This window comes from Lichenostomus cassidix, chromosome 13 (assembly GCF_008360975.1).
Source record: "Lichenostomus cassidix isolate B80296 chromosome 13, HeHo_3.0, whole genome shotgun sequence".
Classification (NCBI taxonomy): domain Eukaryota; kingdom Metazoa; phylum Chordata; class Aves; order Passeriformes; family Meliphagidae; genus Lichenostomus; species Lichenostomus cassidix.
In genome coordinates, this window is record NC_139494.1 from 10824290 (window position 1) to 10849409 (window position 25120).

General features: G+C 38.5%; 1 protein-coding gene across 8 annotated transcripts in view; it reads right to left on the reverse strand.

Moving 5' to 3' along the window:
* FAM13B (family with sequence similarity 13 member B) overlaps positions 1 to 24878 on the reverse strand; it is a 44605-nt gene extending 19727 nt beyond the window's left edge. Inside the window, exons 1-10 of one of the 8 annotated variants that reach the window (XM_085073602.1) lie at positions 24606 to 24878; positions 14310 to 14476; positions 13135 to 13325; positions 12478 to 12690; positions 10210 to 10387; positions 9399 to 9543; positions 7139 to 7296; positions 4334 to 4525; positions 1276 to 1317; positions 109 to 264 (exon numbers count right to left, since the gene is read on the reverse strand). In XM_085073602.1, the coding sequence (XP_084929728.1) occupies positions 109 to 264; positions 1276 to 1317; positions 4334 to 4525; positions 7139 to 7296; positions 9399 to 9543; positions 10210 to 10387; positions 12478 to 12690; positions 13135 to 13291 (1241 nt within the window). In that variant the 5' untranslated portion in view covers positions 13292 to 13325; positions 14310 to 14476; positions 24606 to 24878. Of the gene's footprint in view, positions 1 to 108; positions 265 to 1275; positions 1318 to 4333; positions 4526 to 7138; positions 7297 to 9398; positions 9544 to 10209; positions 10388 to 12477; positions 12691 to 13134; positions 13326 to 14309; positions 14477 to 20271; positions 20410 to 21405; positions 21958 to 24605 lie in introns of those variants that run through there. The other 7 variants (XM_085073599.1, XM_085073597.1, XM_085073601.1 and 4 more) reach the window with 7 other exon arrangements.
* Positions 24879 to 25120: the final 242 nt, after the last annotated feature.

Here is a 25120-nt window from a genome sequence, read left to right on the forward strand (position 1 = left end):
GCAAAAATCGTAACTTTTGAACTGACATGGAGGACTTGGGTAGGGTTTTTTGGAAGAGTTAAGATATACAATCCTACAGAATTCATTACAGACACAACAAAATCTTACTGGTTGTTAGATCCTTCCTCATCCCCACTGGGATTTTTTGTTTCATTGTTACAGCCCAGTCGGTGTTGCTGTATATGTTTCAGATCGTTATCTAAGCTGCTCTGCAGGTCGAAAAGATGCTGTTCCACAGCTGCTCTGATTGTTCTTTCTAAAATGCTAAAAAGAAAAAAAGACAGAAAAGCCCTGTTAAGAACTCTACATTTGCATTGGTCAACTACACAGAAAGGCAGAGATAAACTTTACATTTCAGGAATCTTTGATGACAGTACTTCAAGGCAAAAAGAGACTAACTTTTCCAAAGAGGCGGTGGGAATTACTACACTTAATATTTTTGAATCTGTGAGATTTACACAAAGTATTATTAAGTTTATCAACAGTATTTCAAAGTAATCAGCACATTACAATAACTAATCTATTTCTTATTAACTATACACAAAAACTTATAAAAGCCTTAACTATTAATGTGACAGTAAAATCCTGTGTCAGTAAGAGGTCAGAGTCAACCCTGGAGCAGCTTCCACTTCAGCACATGTGGCTGAATCCCCTTCTGAACAGGACTGTAATCTTAAAAGGCAAAAGCCAACAAATAACATGGACAGTCAGCAACCATCTGATGAAGAACACAGGATATACCCAAAATTTCATCAACAAAGAGGAATATTCTTTAAAAGCAGACTACTCTGCTGAGTTCTTCTGAGCCAGCTCTTCCCAAATACACAAGAGGCCTATAAAAACCCTCCTGTAAAAACCTTAAACTGTTTAATCCCATTTAAACCCTGAAATTGTGCTTTGATTTTCCCTCCACATTTGTACACACAATTCCACTGAATGCTACTGAACATCAACAACTAGAAATGGTGCTAAAAATAAAATGTGAATGCTATCATAATTTTAAGTCAAACACTTATGATGTATCTAATTGTAAAACCAAAGTGTTTTGGACTCTAGTTCCAACCACACTGTGCTCTCATGCTCCTGCAGTCAACAACAACACTGACAGACATGTGGTATTTTCTGCTTTAGTGTTAAATGCCACCAGAAAAATACTTCACACTAGAACACGTTCATTCACAACTGTAATCAAACCTAGTGCATTTTCTTGAAAGGATACATAACTTCCGTGCATGTTTCAAATATTCAAATATTTTGTATTTTCATTATACTTACTCTGCAGAGGCTGGCAAGATGCTTATGGGAGAGATATGAGCACTGCAATAAAGAAAAAAAACAGTTAATATAATGCAAAAACTTATCACACTAAATAAAAGAGTCTCTTATTGAAGTCAACAGAAAGCAACTTAGAAAATACTTAAATATTGCATGTGATGCAGATAATAGAAGTAGAATAAACACATAAAAGAACACTCTGATTTCCAGTCCTTTTATTATTTAAATGATGTGATCTTAAAGAACACCATCACAAGACAAAGTTGTAGAAGTAGCAATGCAGATTTCTGTCTCTCAAGAGACAATATTTGCTGTGTTATGAAGCTCCAAGCTCTGAGATGTATGGTCTTTCCCATGGGAAATATTAGTCATTTTGTAGTCAAACATTTCCTGACACTTTGCTTAAGAATGCAGATTTTAACCTTGCTGCCTAAAGCAAATTCCAAATTACTCTGCTCTCCTCCACAGGTTCTTCCCACTGTTGCATAATTTTATTCTGCAGCGTTCAACAGTTTTACAACACTCTCTAAGCAAAGCTTCAACATTTCAAGTGGAAGGCAGATTTTGGGACAGAAGCCTGACATTTGTAAAGCATCTGCAAATCTCCAGGCAAAGGCACTTCAGCCTAGAATGTTAAACTCCTCAAGGAGGGGTGGGAGGGTGGAAATCAGCATAACTAACACCAGCCAGTTAATTCATGTGTATGTGGTCCCTCTACAATTTTTCATTTATATGATTAAAATTTTATTATAAACAGAATACTTAAAACTTTAGACAAAGTGACAGTAAAGAATAAAATAAAAGATGAAAAATCTCCTATAAACAGCAGTGAGCTGTAACACATATACTGCACTGAGGAAAAAAGTAAATACTAATTTCAGCTTAACTTGGAGGCAGGTAGGGAGGCAAACAAAGGCTTTTTCTTCCTATTACAGATAACTAAGTGCAAAAAGCTGAAAAACAAGATTCTAGTCTACTCTTTACCATGCAACAACACTGCCACCAGACAAAATTGATTTTAAATATTATTTTCATGAATGCATAAGGTAAATCCTGAAATACAAGGGAGCTTAAGACTCCCCTGGAGAACTGAGCAAGTTATCATCACCTCTGTGAGGTATCCTATCTGTTTTGACTGATATGAGCCTTGCTTGCACTAAAAAATGCAGACAATCTCTCTGTTTACCCAAGAATAGTTTCAATAGAGCAAAGAACATCCTGGTTAGAACTTATGAGGTTTATTAGTAGTTCCACAATCAGAGAGAGAAATCACCTCAAGACTTTCTAGTTTTTCCTTCCTCCAAGTAGATGAAACACAAGCAGTAAAGGATTTTCAATTAAACACAGGCTGATAAAGAAAGCGGTTAAAGTATTCATGTAAAAATAACTATACCAGTTTGCCTTACACACTTCATCATACTGGGCCAACAGAAGAGTGCACAGTGTTTAAACCCCACCCTGGCACAACTGAAAAAGCAGGTGCTTTACAGAGGCTTTTAATTTCTTTTCTTCACCTTTTTTTTTATGGAAACTTACTGACAAATCAAGTTCATCTAATGATTTGTGTGTGTGTGTTTGCCTGGGTGAAAAGCCAAAGCTGATCTATTCCAAATACATTGACAGAACAGGCAGCACTCAACCACTATTTCAAAACAGACATAACTTTCAGAAATTAAAACACCTGAGATAGATGCCAGATCTTGTAGCCACTGATTTCAAAGCTGCGGATCAAATAACTGAGGGAGAACACACCAGCATTTTGTATTTTTCCTACATAAAAAAAACTGGCAAGAGGTAGTTTACAGCTTAAGATATTTACATTTCATTTGTATTTCCATGCACTGAAGTTCAGCATAGCCCTACCATTCGTGCTACTCTACAAAGTACATTTTCTGATAAACACACTTTGTTTTGACAATATTTGAAATAAAAAATAAAGATATGAAGCTGTAAGCTCACTTTCATGAACAAGGTAAAAGAAGCATGATCAAGAATCTCAGAAAAAGAAACCAGCAATATTTCAAAACATGAAAAAGGTAGTCTGAAGTATCCATCTCAGTAACTCCTACAAAAGTTGCTTTATTAAAGTATTCTTGCATTCTAAAGGTACAAATACATAATGGTGTAGATTGAAATTGATTTACTCTTAAAACCATCACTCCTAGGACAAATTGTGAGAAAAAATGAGGCAATCAGAGCACAGAACACTGCAACACTCTAATTGCAAGAGAGCAAGAAAAACTGAGTCAAGGGCACAAGTACAAACACTATTTATAGGAAACTGTGATGACTTGAAATCCTTTTATTCTACCACTTGAGACAATAAGGAACTGTGTCAAGAACAGGAAGAATCAAACTCATCTCCAAAGAATCCAGATGACTTCAGATATGGTTCACAACAAAATTTTCCATCCTAGTGTGTAACCTTCAGCCCCCAGCACAGGATAGTTCTCCAGTGCTTTTATTCAACACCTTCAGGAGCATTAGAGGTATTCAGCAAAAGCTGTGCATAAATTAGCAGTATTAAAGCCTAAAGAATCCTCTTACTACATAAAGAATATCTTACATCTTCAACTAATCACTTCAGCAATTAAGCACTTTCTGAAACAAATGTGACAACCTTAGGTGAAAAGCCATTACAAGTTCTGAGCCCATGCAGCACAGATCAAGGATACTTTTTAAAAGCTGTAATTTATACTGCCAGACAGAGCCTCAACGCAGCATGACACAGCACGACACAGAAAGGTAAACATCTTTGTTTCATAATGCTAACCCCCTCCTGAGAATCCCTTCTGCACTGGCTCCCTATCCATAAAACGTCCCATAAAACGTAAAAACATATCTGAAGTAGAAAAATTCATTAACTAGAGATAAAATATGTCCACGCTTCCCTTGGTAATTTCCTGATGGCACATAGATTCTTATTTTTCATTAAAATAATCAGTTGAGACATTATTTCATTTTGTATCTCCAAACCCCATTTAATCTCCCATAATTTTAAAGTTAAAGCCTTACTTGGCAATCCTATCAAAACGACATTTTCCTTTCATATATTTACCTGTGCAGCAGAACTTTGCAGGCCATTCTGATTATTTTTGCTATCCCAAAAGAGCACTTCATGTAAAAATGCTTCATTTGGAAGCCAGCAAAGCGTGCTGTGGGCTGCTGGCTGTGCATGCTGCTGGCTGGGCTCCGGGGCTGCCTGCGAGTCGAGTCGGCACCTCTGGAGTGCTGCACTAAACCCTGCAGTCTAAATAGAAATCGACTGCAACATGAGGTCACTCCTGACAATAAGCTGCCCAATCAACACTTGAAAGCTCTCCTAACGTGTTGTTTACAGATTTTCCAGGATGGAAGGAGGAACAAGTATTCAGATGTTAAAAACAGTGCTACATTAAAATAATAATGTATTTTTTAGCAATTTAGGCAGCTCTTCTATTCGGTCAGTTTTACTATGCATTTTTTCTCCCTTGGTAGCTGTTAATATTATCACTTCTCTCTGATAAGAACTAATTAAATCACAAAAGGGTTAAAAAAATATCACAGAAGCAGTGAGGATGTTGCTATTGTCACTGCATTTAGTAGAAACAAAGCAAACTGTTTATACAACTTACTGCCTGTCAGATCTCGTATTTTTACACATATAATTTTGAAAAGTCCAAAACCAAAGAGTTTTTATATTAGGCTTCTGACTGGCAACATTTGAGATGAACTGCCCAATTAAAGCAAATACTGCTTGGCAAGGCTCTGGGATGAAAAATTTGGAATAATGACAGAGAAGGATTCCAAAGTACTTATTTTAACAGCACATCTTAAAATTCAGCTGCAATGCTGAGTCAGTAATTCTTTACTCCAGAAGTCAGGGCAGCAAAAAGGAAAGAAAAGGCTTCTGGTAAAGGAGAAGTTTCCTTTACGTACTCAATGCCAACCTGCAAGCAACAAATGCTCCCTGCTGGGTAATGGGCTCAAAGATCATTCAACAAGTTTATTATAAATACAATTTTCAAGCAGTCACTAAATCAAAGCTCATTAATGATTATCCACATTCTCACAAGATCTCTAACTCAAAGTCCAATTAACGCCATGCAGTGCAGGAAGGTCATAGGTTTCAGACAGAACAAACAGAATGAGTAGAGAAAAAAGGTAGTGAGCAAAATTATAAGCAAGTTATAGTTCAAATAACAAGGAGGAAGGTCAGATGCCCCATTGTACAAATCAAGATAACCAATCTCTTTTACTTCTCTCTATAGAGAGACCAAAATACACAGATATTTGATTCCCAAAACCTGACAGCGGCAAAAAGACAACAAAACCCCAGGTTAAAGAAGTGCAAGAATCATGTTTAACACCTACTTCTCCTCCTCTTTCCTGTATAAACTGCCACAGGTTCTATGTCAGGACAAAGGTAAATAATCCAAATAAACCTGCATTAACATTTGCTTTTTAATTTTTTTTTTTTATATCAAGAAACTAAGACCAAAAGAAGGCCACTAAACGCATACATAAAAGCCATTAGGTTTTAGAAAATATTTACAGTATTTATAGTGGTTAAAAGTTTAATGAAGAGCACTTTCTATTTTTTTTAAATGTTTCCTGCACTTGTTCTGGTTTTACAGTCAAAATTCTCCTTCCTATACGGGATTCCTTCTTATCCTTCCCCACAAATTATGCAAAATGCCAACCATAATTAATGCCTATTCATTTTAAATTAACCTTAAACATCAAGTAAAAATGTTTTTCTCTTCAGGCTATCCAATTTAAACTCTGAAACATGTTGAGTTTGTCACTATTGCTGTGTTTACACATTCCAGAAGCAACCTAATACCTGTGAATAGTTAAATTACAGCTTTTTTTTATAATTTAATTCCAACTAAAATTAAGAAGCTTTATTACTGACACAGACAATTAACTATTAAAATATATTCTAAATTACAAAACAGAATCACGATTCTGTCATTATTTGATATTTTACAGCTTCTTGCCATGACGTAGAATGAAGAATGCAGACAGCAGCTGAACAGATTTCAACCCAAAATCCACATTCTTGAAACTACCCTTTCTTAGGCAGTAACTTACTTGTGATTTTCCCTGCATTTCTTCTGCTTTTAGTCACATTTTTATTACAGACTCCTCCTCACTCCTCTCTACAAGTTCTTACATGCAATGCCCATAGCAAACACATGCCATAGAGGGGAAGAGTAAAATTCACCATCTGTAAAATGTAAACTCTAAGTACGAGTAAAGCAGACTTAAAAATAAAACCTTGTGTACTACAAGCAAGTAAAATATAAATATGTGTATTACAAGCAAGCACCAATAAGCTCTCAAATGAAAGTATGATTTTATGTTTACACATGTCTTTTATGGGAATTGCTCTTAAAAGCTGACTCCCACTCCAACATTCCTGCCTATATCACATTTTGCAACTTCCAAACCTGCCCACAGCTCTCTTCTCTGGCAAGAAACAGTCGTATGATTTCCCACTGAAAGGGACTGGTGGAAGCATGGTACAGAATAGGTTTGGATCTACTAGTATGCAGATTCTTCTTATTCTTCTTATTTCTGCTTTAAAATGCTGTAAAATTTACTATTTAAATATTTTACAGTTTCACTAAAATATGCCCTTTTTACCTTTCCCTGTGTAAATCACCATATTTAACTTGATCTGAGTTCTACATTCCTCTGCTGAATTTGGGAACAGTTATTTTAACCCATATTTTGCTATTATAAGAACTGCACCTACATCTAGAGCTTCAGTTTGTCGACACCAACACTCATCTCAAACGTCTGACAGTTTCTCTCTCTGACGGAATAAATTACAATCCAAACTTTAAATCCAAACTCCAAGGCAGAACTAAGTTACCTTGTTGATGCTGTAACATTCCTGGAATCTGAGAGACTCCCTGTCATATCTAGATGCACCACAGCTGGCCTTTCATCAGGTTTCTCTGTGCCATCTTCCGGAAGTTCTTCCGACTGCTCAAGCTTTACATCTTCCTCTTCTTCCAAGAGATCATTGATCTAAAAAAGATTTAATCGAAGTTAATGGATTGAAAAGTTCCTTTCATAGAGGTCCATGGAATTAAAAGAGCATGAAAGGTATGAAAGTAACGTGTAGGAGGAGAATTCTCAATTTTAGGAATAAACAGGCACGCCAGACTTGCTTTTATGTAAAACTATAAATTCTACACCATTAAAAAGCTGCTTTTCAACACTGGACAACAACCGAGAAGCAAGGAGCACCTCTGATGCCATAAATGAACACAAGCAGAATGAAGAAACAACAAAATCTCAACCACACTGAAATCATGAACTAGAGAACTTTTCTTTATCTGTGTCTAAAACAGATAATTCTGCTCTATTCCACAGGTAGCCTTATTCACGTATCAGAAGCATTTTCAAACTCTCCTAGGGAATGCAATACAGAAGTCTATGAAACCAAACTTCTAAGCACTGAGTGAACACTTACAAAGTTTCTGTGCTCTTGTCTATTTTTGTTTCTTTGTTTCCAAACACAGATGTTTTTACTGAAGCAGCAAAATACGGCCAATTTAAAAAGAAAAACAATATAGCCAACTGGCAACTCAAGACAGCCACTTCCATTTTTTAAAAAGCAACTACGTCTAAAACAGGAAAAGGTAAAGAGAACAAAAGTGATTCTGTTTGACTCCCAAGGTGCCTCTGTGATCACTGATCTCCCAACCTTGCAAACCCAAAAATTAGAGCAGCAGCCTCAAAAAAATAGTATCTTAAAAAATAATACCTTAAAAACAGAATGTAGTCACCAGTATAAAACAAAACCACTAAATTAAGAGAAACTGAAACTTTAGAAGTCTGAGATCACACAGAAGAAAGAGAGGGGATATTTGTTAGTTTTTTAAAGGGGTGTAACATGTTATATGGCACTACATTCCAGGCAAGAAATGTATTTATCCCCGATTTTCCTCTGTAGTTGCAAGAGGATGTGCCAGTGAAGCAAAGGCAAGCCCACCCACACACTGGGGCAGCTGCCAGCAGGGCTGTGCCCAGCGGCGACAGCAGCCCTTCTGTCCCCACCGCAGCAGCCCCTGACAGAAGTGCACTGTTGACATCTGGTGGAGACACCACGAAATTAAAGGGACACCCCACCAGCCCTCCAACTAAGGGAAAAAACAAACAAAACCACACACCAAACAGACTTTGTGCTTAGGAAACTCTTTTGCTAAAACATATAACGAGGCACAGCCAAATCAGTAATTTCAAAGCTTGAGAGCACAGAGCAGCTCTGGTTTACAGAGCAGTTATCCCAAACCAGCAGCAGCGCCCAGCCTCTGGCTGCAGGAGTCACAGCCCAGCTTTGCTCAGCAGCTCCCTGCAGGCAGCAGGGCTGTGTCAGCTCCCAGTGCCAGACATATTCCTGCATGGAGCTTTGCAGAGCTGCAGCACTTGCTCGAGGAGCTCACACAGCAGATGCTGCTCACTCCAGAACCTGTTGCCCATGCCTGGCAGACCAGACCAACATCTGCTGCAGGGAAAAGGAGGCAACCAAGTGCCCCAGTACTTGCCCTACCTGCCTTGCTAGAGGAGGAGTTTGTGAGATAGGCTTTAAAATTCAGTACTTCTTGTTACCTACCTTAGCAATTGCTTATTATTTATCGGTTTTCCTCTTTACAAAAAATATATTGTTTTCAAGTCTTAGAATCAGAAACACCATCCAAAAACTTTACCATAGGAAAGTACCAATGATAACATCATCAAGTGGAGTGCAGGACCCTGCATGTTCCTGTAAGTCACACCTAGAAATACTCTTGACCAAGACCAACAAGAGTCGTTCTTCATTTGATCAAAACAAAGTTCTTCATGCCTCAGTTGGTAATTAGCTGTTTATAACAGTGTCTGTGTTGGGCAGGATACCACTGTTAGTTTATCCCTATGTATTTTTCAATATAGCACTGTTATACTTACTACAAAAGCAACAATTTCACAAGCTTTAAGAAAATTAAGAAAATGCCAGGTTTTGTCAGTTTCCAAGAAACTTCTTGAAGTCATACTAAAGAAATTGTATTTCAATGTGCCTTTCATAAACATAAATGTGTATAACAGGCAGTTAAGTGGTAACATATTGCCATTCAAAATATTCTTACCTGCTCAGTTATTGAGCTCAAATCATTAGTAGATGAAAAATCTTCCTCTTCATTTTCAAAAAACTCATAGTAGTTCTCCAGAAGTCCCGCCATTATTCTGCTAACTATTTCTTGTTCTTTCAGATCCTCCACCTCTGTGTAAATGCTAAAGATTTCAACACTGTTTTAGTTTAAAAATCTAAATCCAACTGTTTCCCAAAAAAACACCTCTGAATGTCTTCCATGACTAAGTGCTACACTTCACACCATTATCCCTATCCATTCTGAACACACAGAACTTTAAGCATGTCTTCACACTACTGCATTACAATGTGCTCACAATACTATATTTAAAAATTATGAATTATCAACAATATAGTCAATTAACTTTTCAAGACAAGTATTTAAAATTCAAGTATATTCCTGTGGAGAAGAAACAACAGTATAAGGTGTTACTTTAACAGTCTTCTCTGAAAACTGTTTTCTTGCTACAAATCACTTACATACATTCACTAAAATATTTGAAAATAAATTGCCTTACATACAATCACTAAAATATTTGAACCTCAGAATAAATACAGTAATGCAACAATCAAACCAGAGGTTTCTGATGCCACAGAAGGCTGCTGTTTAAATCTTAGTTGCTGTTTAAATTTTAGCAAAAATTGTAAAACCAAACTGGGGTGAGGGAGTGGGTGGAAACAGAAAGAAAGATTCTGCCCTAAACACACTGTGCACTTTGCTACTGTTGCTCATGGACTAGGAATGACTGTAAACTACAGACACTCAAATTCCCACAGACACAGAGAATGAACTTTTATAATTAACTTACTGAAAAACATCCGGGCCAAAGACTGCAGCTAAGGAACTTGCTGACCAAATTTCTTCATGATGTGATGCTACGTTAGCTAAAAATTTACACAGAAACTTTAACAAACTGTAATTAACAGGTGGAAGCTGCTGCAAGAGGAACCTCAACTTTCTTCCAAATTCATCTTCATTATTATAATCTGAAAAAATTAATGAAAATATTTTAATCACAAAGAAGATACCTGCTTTTTAATATTTGATACTGATCCGGTTTTTTCCTATGACCATTACTTACTTCTAGGAGTACAACTAATTTGGTCAAACCACAGCCTAAAATATGAAAATTGACTTGCATTTGTTCAATATTATCCACCACATTCTCCCCAATAAGTGCTCAAATTTCTGATTTCAGAGGGCAAACTCTGTATGTTTTTGTTTTACCACTGTTACATAACAATTGCTTTGCAGAAGAGCTCTACAGACAGCAACAGCTCCAGATAGTGAGTTAGCTTCCATCTAGCTGAATTCTTCTAGCAGATGAGCTACTTTGACACCTTTTCTTTTACAAGCATCCCATTCTCACCACTCTACTTTCTCTTATAATACTTAACTGATAAATTTAAGCTATCTCAATGCAATCATCTTCACACATGCTTAGCTTGAAGCTTGCTGATTCAATTTCAGATCTGAAAAAGGGTCACCATAAAACCTCCACATTCTCACCTCATTTAACTATACATCAAAATATCTCCCCATAAATCTCATTTGTTACATCATCAGCCTAACAGCCAACAAGGTTCAAAGAGTTTACAGCTGTTTGTACCTGAGAAATTCCATATATAGGAAAAGAAACGCCAGGAAAGCAAAATGGGAGAAAAATTGATACAAAGCAGCCTCCCCTTCTTTCTCAGACACTTGAAAACTCTTCTCAGATCAGTTGGAGAGGAAAAAGTACGTTTGAAGATGATGAGCCATCTCTGCCTCTCTACATGAGAGAGCAGAGATATCCTAGTCCTTAATATCAAAGCAAAGAGTAGGCAAATTCCCTGTTGTGTACATAGAGGAACAGCAAGCAGGAACTGTGCAGGATTTCATTTACTCAGACACAGTCAACATCTACAGTAGCTGAATACAGGCAATGAGGTACAGAAAATAATAACCTCAACACATAAGACACTGAAATGAACATTTCTTTGACAGTACTTACTCTAGAAATGCATTTTGGAAACTGAACAGGAAAAAAAAAAAGACTTTAAAAATACTTAACAATGCAGGTCTTTGAAAAGAAAGGGAGCATGAGAGAGGTGATAATTAGATCACTTTGCACATACACATCTCCATGTTTTGTCTAACCAATCTGTCCCGAAATTGAAGTTCTAAACAACCAGAGACCTAAAGGGAGAACGTTCTTACCTCTAACTGAAGTCCTCTGGCACTAAAGCATGCATACACACCTCTGGGACACACGGCCTAGTGCACTGGGATCATCACATTCACACCTCAATTACCCAAATCACCTGTCTTTGAGGAACCACCTGCCTGCAATGAGCCTCTACAAATGTAGACAGGCCACACCTTGCTGTATAATGAAGTCAGCCCTGAGGACTAAGCCTAAACTAATGATATAGAAGGACTGCAAAGGAGGGAAAAGACCAGACCTAACATGGATCAACAATTACTACCACTTTCCGCATTTCTTTAACCAATTCCTCTGCCTCAAATGCAGCTGATGATGAATTTCTGCAAAGTAACTGAGATAAGTCTATCAGACAGGCAAAACCCAATTAGAGGACAGCAAAAGTCTAATTTTAGCATCTGGAAACACTATCTAAGGGTTTATGTGGTTTGGTTTCCTTGTTACAGATAACTCTACATCCTTCTGAAATAACTTGATTTTACACTTTTAAAAAGGCAGCAAAGACAGTAAGTTGCACGTTTAAGTGAATTTTTTCCATATATTTAACAAAAGGGAACTAAATGGGGTCTTGCCTGCTAAAAACAATCCATATGTAAACCCATCCACAGCCATCTATTCAAAGACTAGAGGAAAAAAACAATTTTCACATGAGATTTTACAGCAGTAGAAGGGAATTATGCTATGTCACACCAAGTGAGTATACCTCAACCCCACGTCCAGTCCTGACAGATAACATTGCAACCAAGGTGCACAGCAGTATTATTATTACACAGAGACCAAAGACACCTTAGTACCACTACAAATCTCAACTCAACACTGGGTTTTACACTTAAAATTGTAAAATAAAATCTCTGAATCAAGAACAGTTATTACCTTGAGAAAGTTGCATCAAATGTATGTGCAAACTGCCTGGAATAACTGGCTCTGGAAGTTCTTGAAGAAAAAATCTAAGAAGGCTAATAGCTGAGGGTACATCTGCTTCTTTAACCAGGTCCACATCTTCTCCGTTATCGTATCGTTGCCGGAGCCACTCCACTGTCTCAGCATTCCCATTGACTTGGAAAAGTCCTTCTTGTTCCAGACCCCCTGAGTTGGAAAAAAAATTGCAGAAATAAACTTTTAGCTCCAGTATGGGCAAATATATCAGAAAAAATACTGATAGTAAGATACGCATAATTCCCATACTTGACTGAAACATTTTCTGAGCAACAGTTTTGCAAGACTTCCAGCAGCTCTCTTCCCAACACACACATTCTTGTGCCCAGGTAACAATAACATAACATGGGAAATGTTAGCAGTACCTAAACCACAGCATTTCCTAGGAGGTGCCCTGCTGAGCTGGCTGCATTACTGCTGGCTAGAAAACAGTGATAAACATAACGGAGTAAAGAAAGGAAGTATCCAAAACAACCAAATCACATCCAATTAAATTATTAACTTCAGAAAACAAGTATTCTTCAAAACCCACAATCTATTGTGTAAGAATAACAGTAAAATACATGATTTTACATACAGCAAGGTAATACCTACCATGTTCCTCAATATAGTCCACAACATGGCGGACTATGAATGGAACCTCATTGTCTGGTTGCCCTTCTTGCTGCAGCTCATCAAGTGGAATTCCAAATATTTTGTTAGCAAGAACAGAGTTGCAGTTACTCAAGGAAGGGGAGGAGCTCTTCCTCATATCTTTTTGCAGCCAAAAATCAAAGCTGTCTTTTCTGTCAATAAGAGGAATTAAAACCAAAAAATACACTTCAGTATATGTTGTTGAAAGCATTGACCTGTAACACAAAGTGTTTTAATCACCCAATGCAAATACTCTCTAGTTTGTCTCCATCAATTCACTGATTTAATGGACAGTTCTGAAATTACTCCAAACACAGCTAACTCGATAAACAACTATCACTGAGGTGTTCTGTCCAACCCTCAACAGAGGACTGAGAAAAACATGTATACAGCAAAGAAAATGCAGAAAATGCTAGTTACAAAATTTCTAATTAAGTTTTAAGGTACTTTGTTAGATTCCTCAGTACTTTTTCTGACAGCATTTAGTAGTCAGGCTTTCAGAACTTAACCCAAAAGCCCCTCAACAGGAAACGCAACCAGTGGATGACACCAAACCAAAACCCCAAGTTTCAATTAGATTAAATGATTAAGTATTTTCTGATACACAACTGCACTATAATAACTTTAAAATATATTTGGCATTTTCTGGTCTACAGAAATAAAGCTTTCAACAAATAAAGCTTTCAACACCTGCATCAAATTAAAATTTTTACTGAACTGAAAACCCCCAAAGCTAGTTTCTAGATACTCAGTGATACCATTCTATCATGCAGAAGCTCAAGCTTCACCTGCAAGTCTTTGCTTGATAAAGGATCTAGACAGATAACAAAGGGCAGTGTAAGTCACTCAGTCAAGCTGTTATCCTGTCAAAACCAAAATATTTCTTCTAGCAAAGAAAAAACTGTCCTTTCAAAATAAATAATAAAAAGAAAAGAAAACATACTTGCTTAAATGCAAGCAGTCACTTTCGTAAAGGCTGGCACACAGAACACGAATTATATGCTGTTAGTCAAAGCACTGCAATCAATCTTAAATTCTCTGTTTATTAATGGATAAATTCTAATAGATCAGACATTCTGAAATTTATTCTTCCTTTTCTTTTTTTTCTTCCCAGTAAAACAAGTCAAGAAACCTACCTCCGAGTACTTAAACAGCCGAGTTTGAAAAACGCTTTCTGCGCCAGCTGCCCTCACTGACCAAGCATTCTTTTGTCATTTATGGTTGTTTAAGATTATGGCAAAAGATCAGCCTGTAGTTCCTCATTGAAGAATAGCAGAACCCGATCAGTACTTCAGCAGTTAATCTGAAAATAAGGAAAATATTATTAGATCATCAAGTTTTCAACAGTTTTAAACTCAGTCACAAATCTAAACATCACGTTAGAGGAATTCTCCTTGTCAAATCACCAGTTCCTTGCTCTGAACAAGAAAGCAAAAAGACCACATTAGCACAGCTTAGGAGAGAGTCCCCAAAACAGCAAATCCCCTTTTTCACTAATGAGTTAACCAAACCTGAAGTGAAAGTTAGCACAGGACATCTAAATCTTTACCATTATAAAATAATTTGCAGACTCATTCAATCCTCTTCCAAAAAATCAAGGAGGGCTAAGTAGGTTACACAGAGTGTTTTAAAGTACCTACCATACTGAAATATTTAATGGCTATGAAATTTTTACAAGGATCTCAGGCACTGGTTTAATACACTGTCTTTAAAAACCAAGACCAAAACCAAAATCCTCACTAAGGAACATTTACAATCAACCAGTTTCCGGTCATACTGATCACCTTTCCTAGCAAGGTGACTATGTGTCCTAACTGCCAGTTCCAAGTCCAAGTGATCATCAGATCTGAATACAGGAAGCAACTTCTCACAAGTCAAGACTCCATAGAACCACCCACATTTTTGCCACCTTTTATTTAGAATCCAGATCTGGACATTTGTCATCTTCTCAGCTCTCAAAATAGCTACAAACCATAGCAATAATTGCCTTTATGATTACAGAAATAGGCTTTCCCTAGGTTCAAAGTATATGCACTGAAACTTTCTGTTTCATAACTGGAGATTGATATGACAAACTGGAGACAAGTACATTCCCTCCCTTTGTTCCCCCACAACAGCTCTTGCTTCTGTTCCACATCAGGACAAATAAACTTCATCTTCACTTGCAAATTCCTGACAACCAACCCCTCTGGTTTCAGTCCCAAAATGCCAGACCATTCATTAGACTATCACAACAGGAACCCAGAGTACTTTCAGTAGTTTGAATAAAGCAGTTTTCATGCTCCCAATCCTCTCCAAACAGCATCCATTTGCTAAGGGAGTTTATCATACGCTCTATACAAGACTGCTTCTACCTCCTCAGCATTTTCGTGCATTGAGGCCTAGAGGGAAAAAGTATTTCAGGTTTAAAAGTGTTTAAATTGTCTCTGTCTATTGCCTAGTATGACACACAGGTTTTAAACCTGTTAAGTCTCACACCAGTGAATCCTGGTCTGAGATCAAGATTCCAAGTGAGCTGACAACAGAAAATGAAGGGTTATATTCCAGTCAATGGGCTTTACTTTTTTTTTTTTAACCCATCATGTTCAAATCTGATTGCAACAGTGAAGCAGTTGCAATTCATGACCCTCCTATAATTTATGAAGGCTTTGTACAGCCATTTTTCTTATTGCTTTGGTATATTAAATGAAAGTCAACATAATCTTTGCATGTAAGTAGATTTGAATCAATCCCAATATATCATGCGAATTTTAAAACTTGAAGTTGCACACAGGCTATTTTCTCAAGTTCTACCAAAGTCAGCCTGTCCACAATGAACCAGAAAACCTCACACTGGCCAGCTGTGGGGTTAAGGGCAGCTGGGAGAAAACCTTTGATGAATCTGCCACAATGCTTCAGGCTGACTTGCTAAAACCAACAAACAAACCTTCAAAACAAACATCACCTAATAAAAAGACCAAATTAGAAGTAACCACTTCTTTATAATTTGGCACTAAATGAACAATCTTGAGGCCCAGCTTTCTCAGCAGAGGCAACTTTATGCTCAGTTCACTGACATGAAAGCTCAGCCACTTTTGCCAGGTGCAGCAGATGAACAGGCTGTCTGAATATTAATTTCATTCAAGAGGCATGAAAAAAAGAAAAAATACAGACTTCTATTTTAACTGGCTTGGCAACGTAACAATGAAGTTGAAACAGCCTGGTTGTCTCATTGTTAGAGCAAAACCGGATTTACAAGCCAGGTTTATACTTTAAAGAAAGCTTTATATGGCTTATTATCACCTAGAAAAATTAGTGAAAGCCTCATTTTCACCCTCTCAGATACACACATACTTATACACACATTTCAATACATCATTATAGGCAACAGTTTATTTTCAGAGGATTTCAGCCTTTTCTCTTTTAATTCAGGCTTTGGTATCTTCAAAAGCTGTGATACAATTAATCTGACATTCACGAAATCTAGAAAGAGCTAGAAACTCTGAAAGTTATTCAACTTCCAGCAAGTTTTATTTCCTGCTATTTCCGACACTGTAAAACTGTTAATAATTAAACATTTTATCTCCACTTTTTATATGGATCAAAAGCTTCCCCACTTGACCTCCCCTGGCTCAGGAAGTGCAGCACTTCACTGACACATGAAAATTAGGACAAGACATGTAACCTTCAGGATTATTTCCAGAATCTTTTACAAATACTAAGCAATGCTGTGGAGTTTAATACTTTTTTTGGCCTGATCAAACAACTCAGGAAACAGGAGCTAACCCATTCAGTCAACTATTTCTACTTTTGCCCATATTATCCTGATCCTTGAGCACATGCTTCCCCCTCACAATTTCACAACCTAAATGCTTCACGAGTACTGTCAAGAAAGGAAAAAAAAAATAGCAACCAAAAAGAACTCCACACAAAAGAAAACTACCTAGCTGGACTTTAATTACAAGCATTTTGGTTGCATCTTTTTCAATCTACTTCCCCTCCTCGTTAGTACAAATATTTAAAAACATCCATAACCCACAATCATGCTCTGCAAACTGTACATGCAGGAAACTAAAAATACACCTTATTATAACCACATATTATACCACAATTTTACAAGAGACTGCACAAAACTTACAACTTCCTTTGCAACACATTGAGCCCAAACATCTTAAATTAGGGTAAAACATAGAATTTTGTTCTATATTGTAGATTTAATGGTCTCATGCACTATTTTAAAAAATTTGATTTGGTTTTTTTATTAAGGCAAGCTCTTCACAGAGACTGCTGGGAAAACAGCACCATGAGCTTCATTTTGCCATTGCAATCGCTTTCACTTATCTTGGCAAGTCAGGAAGTATTTACATCCACACATGAAATGCCACTAAAACCCCCACAGAACACATGTATAACTGTTAATATTTGAGGAACACACATGAAAATTTAGACTTTAATTTAGTTCAGCTTTTACATTAATGACTGAAGTACAAATAATATATGGGTATCATTTTAAATTAAAGTCCTCAGGGTTCCACCACCTTTCCTTAAAACAAAGGAATGAAGCAACAAGTAAAAATAAACAAAGAAGAGCTGCAAACTGAAACCATGCCATAGGAATGAAAACATTAATTCTGCGTGTAGAATTTCTGCCACAAGTCTCAGCTATTTAAGCAATTCTTTTATTTGCTTGTTTTATGCAGCAAGAAATTCGTATCGCCTCTGAAGCCAAACCCAAAGCTAACACTGACCGCTGTTCTGCTCTATTTTTAATATACTATTTCGTGGCATTAGCAAACATCATCAGTGGATTTTTTTTTTTAAATACACAGAAGTAAAAACGAACTGTAAGATTTTTAGATAGGAAAAAAAGCAACAAAATGGCCTGTCCCTGCTTCTCAGGAAACACACCTCAAGTTTTTTGGCTTTTTCAGCCCACAGTGCTGTGGCCCTGTGAACCATCACACGCCTGCAAACCAGGTCCTAAAAGATCACACATTCATCCTCCAGTAGCAACGGAGATCAATGCTCCTTGTCTACAATATTTATTTATAAATAAAACTCCACCAAAAAAATGTGCCTCAAATATTTGTTCTTTATATTTGATATAGAAAAATAATGTAATTTGTTACTTCTATGACTTACAGCTAGACAAAACCTGTGATGTCCCCCTGGATGCCTACAGCAAAAATACTGTTAAAATATTGATTTTTTTTTTTTTGCTAAGTTTGAAATTATCAAAGTTAGAACAGATTTTAAGAATTTCTAAATGATAGTCAAGATTTAAGACACAGATTCCAACTTGGAATCACAGGAACTCTCCTCATGTAATCATCTCCTCATGTCATCACGCAGAGCCAGCTGCCAGGCATGAGCATGAGCAAGAAGTCTTCCTCAGGAAACTTCTGCGTTCCAACTCACTGGAGAACACACACACCAATTCAGCAACTACTCTACTACACACTATTTATGTTTAAAAAAAAAAGGCAACCAGCACTCTTGTCCTTACTCTTAAGCTTTGCTGAGTTAAAAGGAAACTGATTTTTCTATAATGTTGTGTGTCAGAACTGTAACAATTGACACTGACTGATTTTTATGCTGTTTGTGTACTTAAATTACTGCTAGCATTCCCAATGGATGAACTGCTTTTGGACAAAAGAGCTTTTGCTCATCTGACTTTCAGCTTTTGTTAAGCTAACAAATAAAAACAGTATTTTACTTGTTTGAATTAATCCAGTCAAAGCTGAAAAGATGGCCAGGTTGGGGAGGGGATGTGGCTTGGTGTAAATTTTTATAAAAGACAAACTGAAATAAACCCCACAAACAGAACACTACCACAAATCCAGGACACAGAAAAGGACAAACTTGTCTCGAGAGCACAGCTAAAGGCATGCAAAAATGTGCCTGTGCTTGAACAGACACAGAACATCCTCCATGCAAAAAGAATAATCACATTTCAGTACTCATTAATATATTTGAGTAGTCAAAACAATAATTATTTAAAATAAAAGTTTCAAAATCAGCAAGATTAGCTTAAAATAGATTCTTAAAGCAAGATTTCCTCTTTTTTGGCTGTCAGTGAAATCAGCTATCAAGAGGTATTTTAGTCACAACTCTAGACCGGCAAATCAGACAATTTGGCTCAGTTATTATTTTAAATTTAATAAGTTGGTCTTCTTAGGAATACAATCCCCATCCCCATTAATGAAGTATATTAATTTGAAATGAAGTATAACTGTAGAATTCAAATTGCAGTGTTGAAGGAATCCATGTTGGAATAAATATCTTCTCAAGCAGATGTGACTTTCCTGCTCCCTTAATTTCCCATTATGGCTCCTAACTCTTCACTGTCCTTTTTGCTTTTTGGTGAAGTAGGAATCAGAAGGAAACCAGCTCACTGCAGTTCTACACACAGTCACAAAAGGAGTCAGCAGAAGCATGAATGCCAGCTCTTTAAATAATGAACTACTTGCCTGTGTATGCCTTCACATGTGCACTCACACACTAAACCTCAACTCTATTAGCAGAAATTCTCCATCGTTTGCCACCAGCACTTCTGAGATATAGTGTCAAAAACTGCTCAACTAACAAAATACTGGTTATACTGACAAAGCAAATAGCAGCACAAAAAATACAACATAAGATTTAGTGGAATGCAAGTCTAACGCAATTTTTGTTTCCTGGGAATGTGGTAGCAAGCCTTCTAATTTACAAATTAAAACAATTTAACTTAAGCCTTTATGTCCTTACCACGCAAGAAAGCAACAAAACACCTCACGAAAGCTCCTCTGGGAGAGACATAAGTAAAAGTAATAGAATTCTGGATTTTGGGTTTTTTCGTTTACAACCCAAGAAACCATAATACTGATTAGTATTTATTTTCCAGTGAATAAAGTTTATTCTACAATTTCAGTTGACAGAACCTGATCACACTCTCTGAAAAAGCCCATCCTTCACAGACTTTTAGGAGAGGCAGATCCCACCTATTAGAAAAATCTCAAATACAATAATTGATGTAAGCAACATTAAAAAAAAAATCTACACTTTTAAAGAACAAGCTGAGAGATCAGCAAAATGTTAGCTGTTTTTGATATGCAAAACCAACATTTTATATTCACTTACTAGATAAAATCCAAAGGCTTTTTAACAGCATTACAGCAACTCATAATCCTCCAACGGCATTGTAGCAAGAAAATAAAACCATCAGCGATACCAGAAAAAGTAGATGTTTGCTCAGTGCCTCACACCCACCACCACACACTGCCAGATTTGCTCTCATCTGCTGCTGCCAATGCACATGTGCAGAATTATAAAGAAACTTCCTGCTCACACAGATCCCATCACATTCTTAACAACAGTAGTTAATAAATAAAAAGGCTTTTGTATCTTGTGTAACAGCTAATTATATTCATCCTACTTGCCGCCCCCCAATGCAAAGCTCTACTCCACCAACCACACACGTCTCGTTGGCCCTGCACCAGATAATGCAGAACTTCAGTGCAATGGCACTATAAAAGTCCAGTAAGGTATCAGACAGGAAGAAATTATCAGTAAAACTATGCAACTTGGGAGCTCCACGTTATAAAACCAAAGCAATTTAACAATTGTCACTGCTGTTAAAACAGACTTTGGAACAGACATCAAGCTACCTCAGAGACACCAAAAAAGCAAATTATAAATATATAATGCACTTAATTCATTATACATAAGTTATCTTATTACGTACATTTATCATCAGCTTGTTTCTCCCCCCCCCAAACAGGTAAACAGAAATACACAATGGAACTCAGCAGATTACAAAATGGTTACACAGCCTCTTCACTATCGAAACACTGCCTCTGTCAGAACCATGAGCACGTGCCTCCAAAATAAAGGACAGGCTCAGCATCCCCACTGCAGGAGAAAGGCATTGCAATGAAGAGTTCAATTCTGTAGCAATGATTCTTTGAATTTCAAGAGATGGGGAAAGAAAAAAAAAATAAAATCCAATCTGAAAAAAGAGGTCTGGTACTGAGGTATCCTGTCAAAACTTGATTGTGACTAAATTTGAAGACACTACCAGAAATCCTAAGGTTAAAAGTTACATTGCAGGCTAAAATTAACTAACCTGATTGCATTACAAGAGTGCCAAGACAACAAAAGATTTTATTAAATGTGAAGTTCAGAAAAAAGGGGAGAAAAATCTTTCAAACATACACACTTTAAAAAAGAGCATAAAGGAAGAAAGAACCACATTCATAAGATTCCAGCTCTCACCTTTTCAGTTTTGTCCATGCATTATTATCCTACACAGCTGAGCACAAATTTTAATCCTGAGCACACTGCAGGGAACACTGAACAGAAGAGACACATGAGGAGAGCTGCCAGCGAGACTGGAACCTGGACAATCAGTGCAGGGTTCCCACCAGATACAGGGCTCAGATCGAGCAGATGCCCCACCCAAACATCCTGAGAAATGTCCAAACAGTGAAGAAAATAAAAACCATTTAAATCTCTCAATAGGAAAAAGGCTCCGCAACCACAGTCTTTGTTACAAGCTGTTTGAACATAAACCTAAAGCCCTATCTGTATTTTAAGCTCATTTGGCATATTTTTTCTTTTTTTTTTTTTTAAACAAATATACAGGATTTCATACATTCACAGGGGAAAGACCACAAGAGTAGAACTGTTTGCTATTGTCACAATATAACTATTTTCACTAATCAGAATATGGTCCTGCAAAATATTACCCATTTCTTGTAGTGAATGACTCCACTCATATGTTGCAAGCATAACAGGTTTTGACCTTCTAAACTGTGTTTTTTAGACTTCAAAACAAATCAGCTCTACAGAAGGAAAAAAAAAAAAAAAGCCTGGTAGAAGATGCAGTAACAAACACATTATGTTTTAGGCTGCAGTAATCCACAGAATTCCCCTGAACTGACTGAACTTTCACAAATCTCAACAGCTGGCTATCAATCCAGTACAAACTGTGAAGATAAATCTGACTTTACCAAAGCCTTGAGAGCTAGTCATTCTCAAACAAAATTTTTGCAGGTAAAATCTCTTACCTTACAGAAAAGAATAGTCAGCAGACTGAATTGCTCAATTTCACTAACTTTCCAGGGAGCAATGGAAAATTCTTGTATTGTCTGCCTGAATCCAGTTTTGGCAGGAGACATACAGCCCCTCTGCTGAAAAACTGATAGAGCCATCACTTTGTTACTTGTCATGCAGTTTGTAATCCCCCTCTTCCATAGCCCTTCACAGAAGATTTAATATTCCCTCGATTCTGTATCTCCTCCTCGTATGTTTTGGATAAATTGTTATTTCTCAGTTCTCAAGTAACAGTCCTCACATCTGAAACGATCAGTACACAACTAGGTCTGCAATGCAAGGGGAAAAGTTAAAAGAGTTTGCCATCCTTCATCCTCACAGATGAAAATGATGAACCGCCCTGCACGTAGTTGTTTCACTCCCACCTAAATGGCCACTAGATTTTTGTGTGCTAATATGGCAGTAAAATCAACCTGGTGCTATGCACTGAATTAGAGGACAAGTTGAAGCTCTTACCGACATCACTTCCTCTTCCATATAGCTGCAGCTTCTTTTGTGGGGGATGGGAAAAAACAGAGAACAACCACAGGAAAAAAAAAAAAAAAAATCCAAACTAAAAACTCACCCCAGACTTGACAGGTTTTACTCACTTTCCAATGAGCCCTAGAAAAGGGCATCGCTACTCAGCTATAAACATTTGACCAGAGATCAAAAGGCTGAGTATTAGAAAAGGAAAAAAAATCTACCCCATAAAGCCTTCCCACACAGCAAGCAGGGACTCACAGAACTTACTGATGCCCGTTCCAAATGCACAGAGTATTTCCTCAGCCTCACCTGCTTTTGCAAACATGCCATTATGTACATTAGAAAGCAACTTCACTTCTTGCACAAGTCTCAGGGTATGAGCCACACATGACAAACGTTAAATTAAGTCTTTTAATGAGCTGTGAGAAGATACTCCAGTGTTCCAAGCAGCACACAAACCAAGTGCCCAAACTAAGACCGAGCAGATAAAAACTACCATTTGCCAAACTCAGATGTTTTGACATGTTGTCCATGTCAAAATTTGCAAGCATTAAAAGTTACCAGGAGCTCCTCCGAGTCAGCTTCCTTAAATGTAACCATAGGACACTCTACTTGATTGATTTTTCTAAAACAATACTGCAAATTTCCAGTTTGATGCTTTCAAAACATTGAGATATTTGATTCCTTATTGTTACATAGTCAAGACAAGGAAAGGATCCCTATGGAGCCAAACAATGTATAAAATATAGACAAAGAAGATTAAAAGAGATTCCAAACATCTCCAAGTCTATGCAACAAAGAACACATAAAGCAATTTACGAGTAATGAGCAGTAAAAAAAAAAGAAAACAAACAACATAGCTAAACTGCTTATAATATAGGCCAACAAACCAGCTTTCTATTCTTCTTATGTTGGCAGATTAAACTGCATGGAAGACAGAAAAACTTCAAACCTAAATGCTAATCCAGTTTAACAATTTGTTCTAAACTCACATATTAACAATTCCATCCCCGAGGACATTCAGGAACACATGCCAAAAAAAAAAATAAACAACTGTGTAGGTTTTCATATATTCACTTTCTTTTGTTTTTTTTCGAACAGGCAAGCGTTATTAGGCGGTATTTACTTTCTTCATCTGTTACTGCTTTTCCCCATCTTGAGCCTGACAGCAGTAAGAAATTCTGTAAAAATTTCTTAAAATGCAGCCAGACCAAGGAATTTGAGAGTAAGAGAGCTGTGCATTAAAAGCTGGCATTGCAGTGTATGATGACAGGCTTTTTTTTTTATGGGGTTTTCTCCAAACCTGGAAGGAGCACCCCAACACTGGCACATCTCATGTTACGGCAACTTTTTGCTAGCAAGAAACATTTCCACTCAAATGTTCAAATCCCTAAGGAGCTTCCATGAACAATGGAAACCCACACCCACAAACCCCTCGGAAGATACATTTGATCTCAGGCTGACGCGTTAAGCCCATGACCCAGCGCTCCCTTCGTGATCACGGGCGATTAATTGACTGCCCTTCTTTCAACTTCTGGGACCAACTCGGCTGGCAGGGAGCTGCGAGGCTGGTGCTGTCAGGGAGCTGCGAGGCTGATGCTGTCAGCGCGCCAACCCCATCGCAGGGGGACCAGGCTGGTCCGTGGGAGGAGGGAACAGCCTGGGCACACAACTCCTGCGGGAGCCGGGCTGTCAGAGCTGCCTGCGAGGTCCCACCGCCACCAGCCTGGGAGACGCTCCCGCCTCTTGACAGCTCCCCGCAGCGGCTCCAGCAACTCGGCAGGAGGAAGTTCCCGCGCCCCGCTCGGCGCCGGTGCCAGAAGGTTCCTGAAGCCTGAGGTGACACCGACCAGCCCGAGCGGGGACCCCCCGCGCATGCGCCCCGCGCCCCTCACCGTTGCCGGGTGACTCGCCCTCCCCGCCGTCCTCAGCACCACCAGCAGGTTCCTCCGCCTCTTCCTACCCCGGGGGCCGGCGCGGGCCTCTCCTCGCCGCTCCGCTGTGCTCGCAGCCTTCCTCCGCCGGCCGCTGCCCGCGTCCTGTGCCGCGGCCGCCGCGCTGCCGGACCCGGCGCCGTCCGTGCCTCACAGCCGCTCCGAGCTCCGAGCCGCGAGCGGGGGGTCCCCGACGGCAGCGGCGGCGACGGGCGGAAGTGACGCGCTGACTGACAGGTGCAGAGCGCGCGCCCCCCCGCCCGCCTCCCCCCGGGGGTCACGTGCCGCGGGGCGGGGCGGGCGCTGAGGGCGGGCGGGGCTCGCGCCCTGAGGCGGCGGCTGTGGGCTGAGCGGCCCGGGGCGGCGTGAGGGGACGGCGGGCAGCCGCCCCGAAATTAACGTTTTCTTCATCTTCTCGCCCGCGCGGTGACTCAGCCACCCGCCAGCCTCGGCCCGTGCGGTTGCAGAGTCACAGA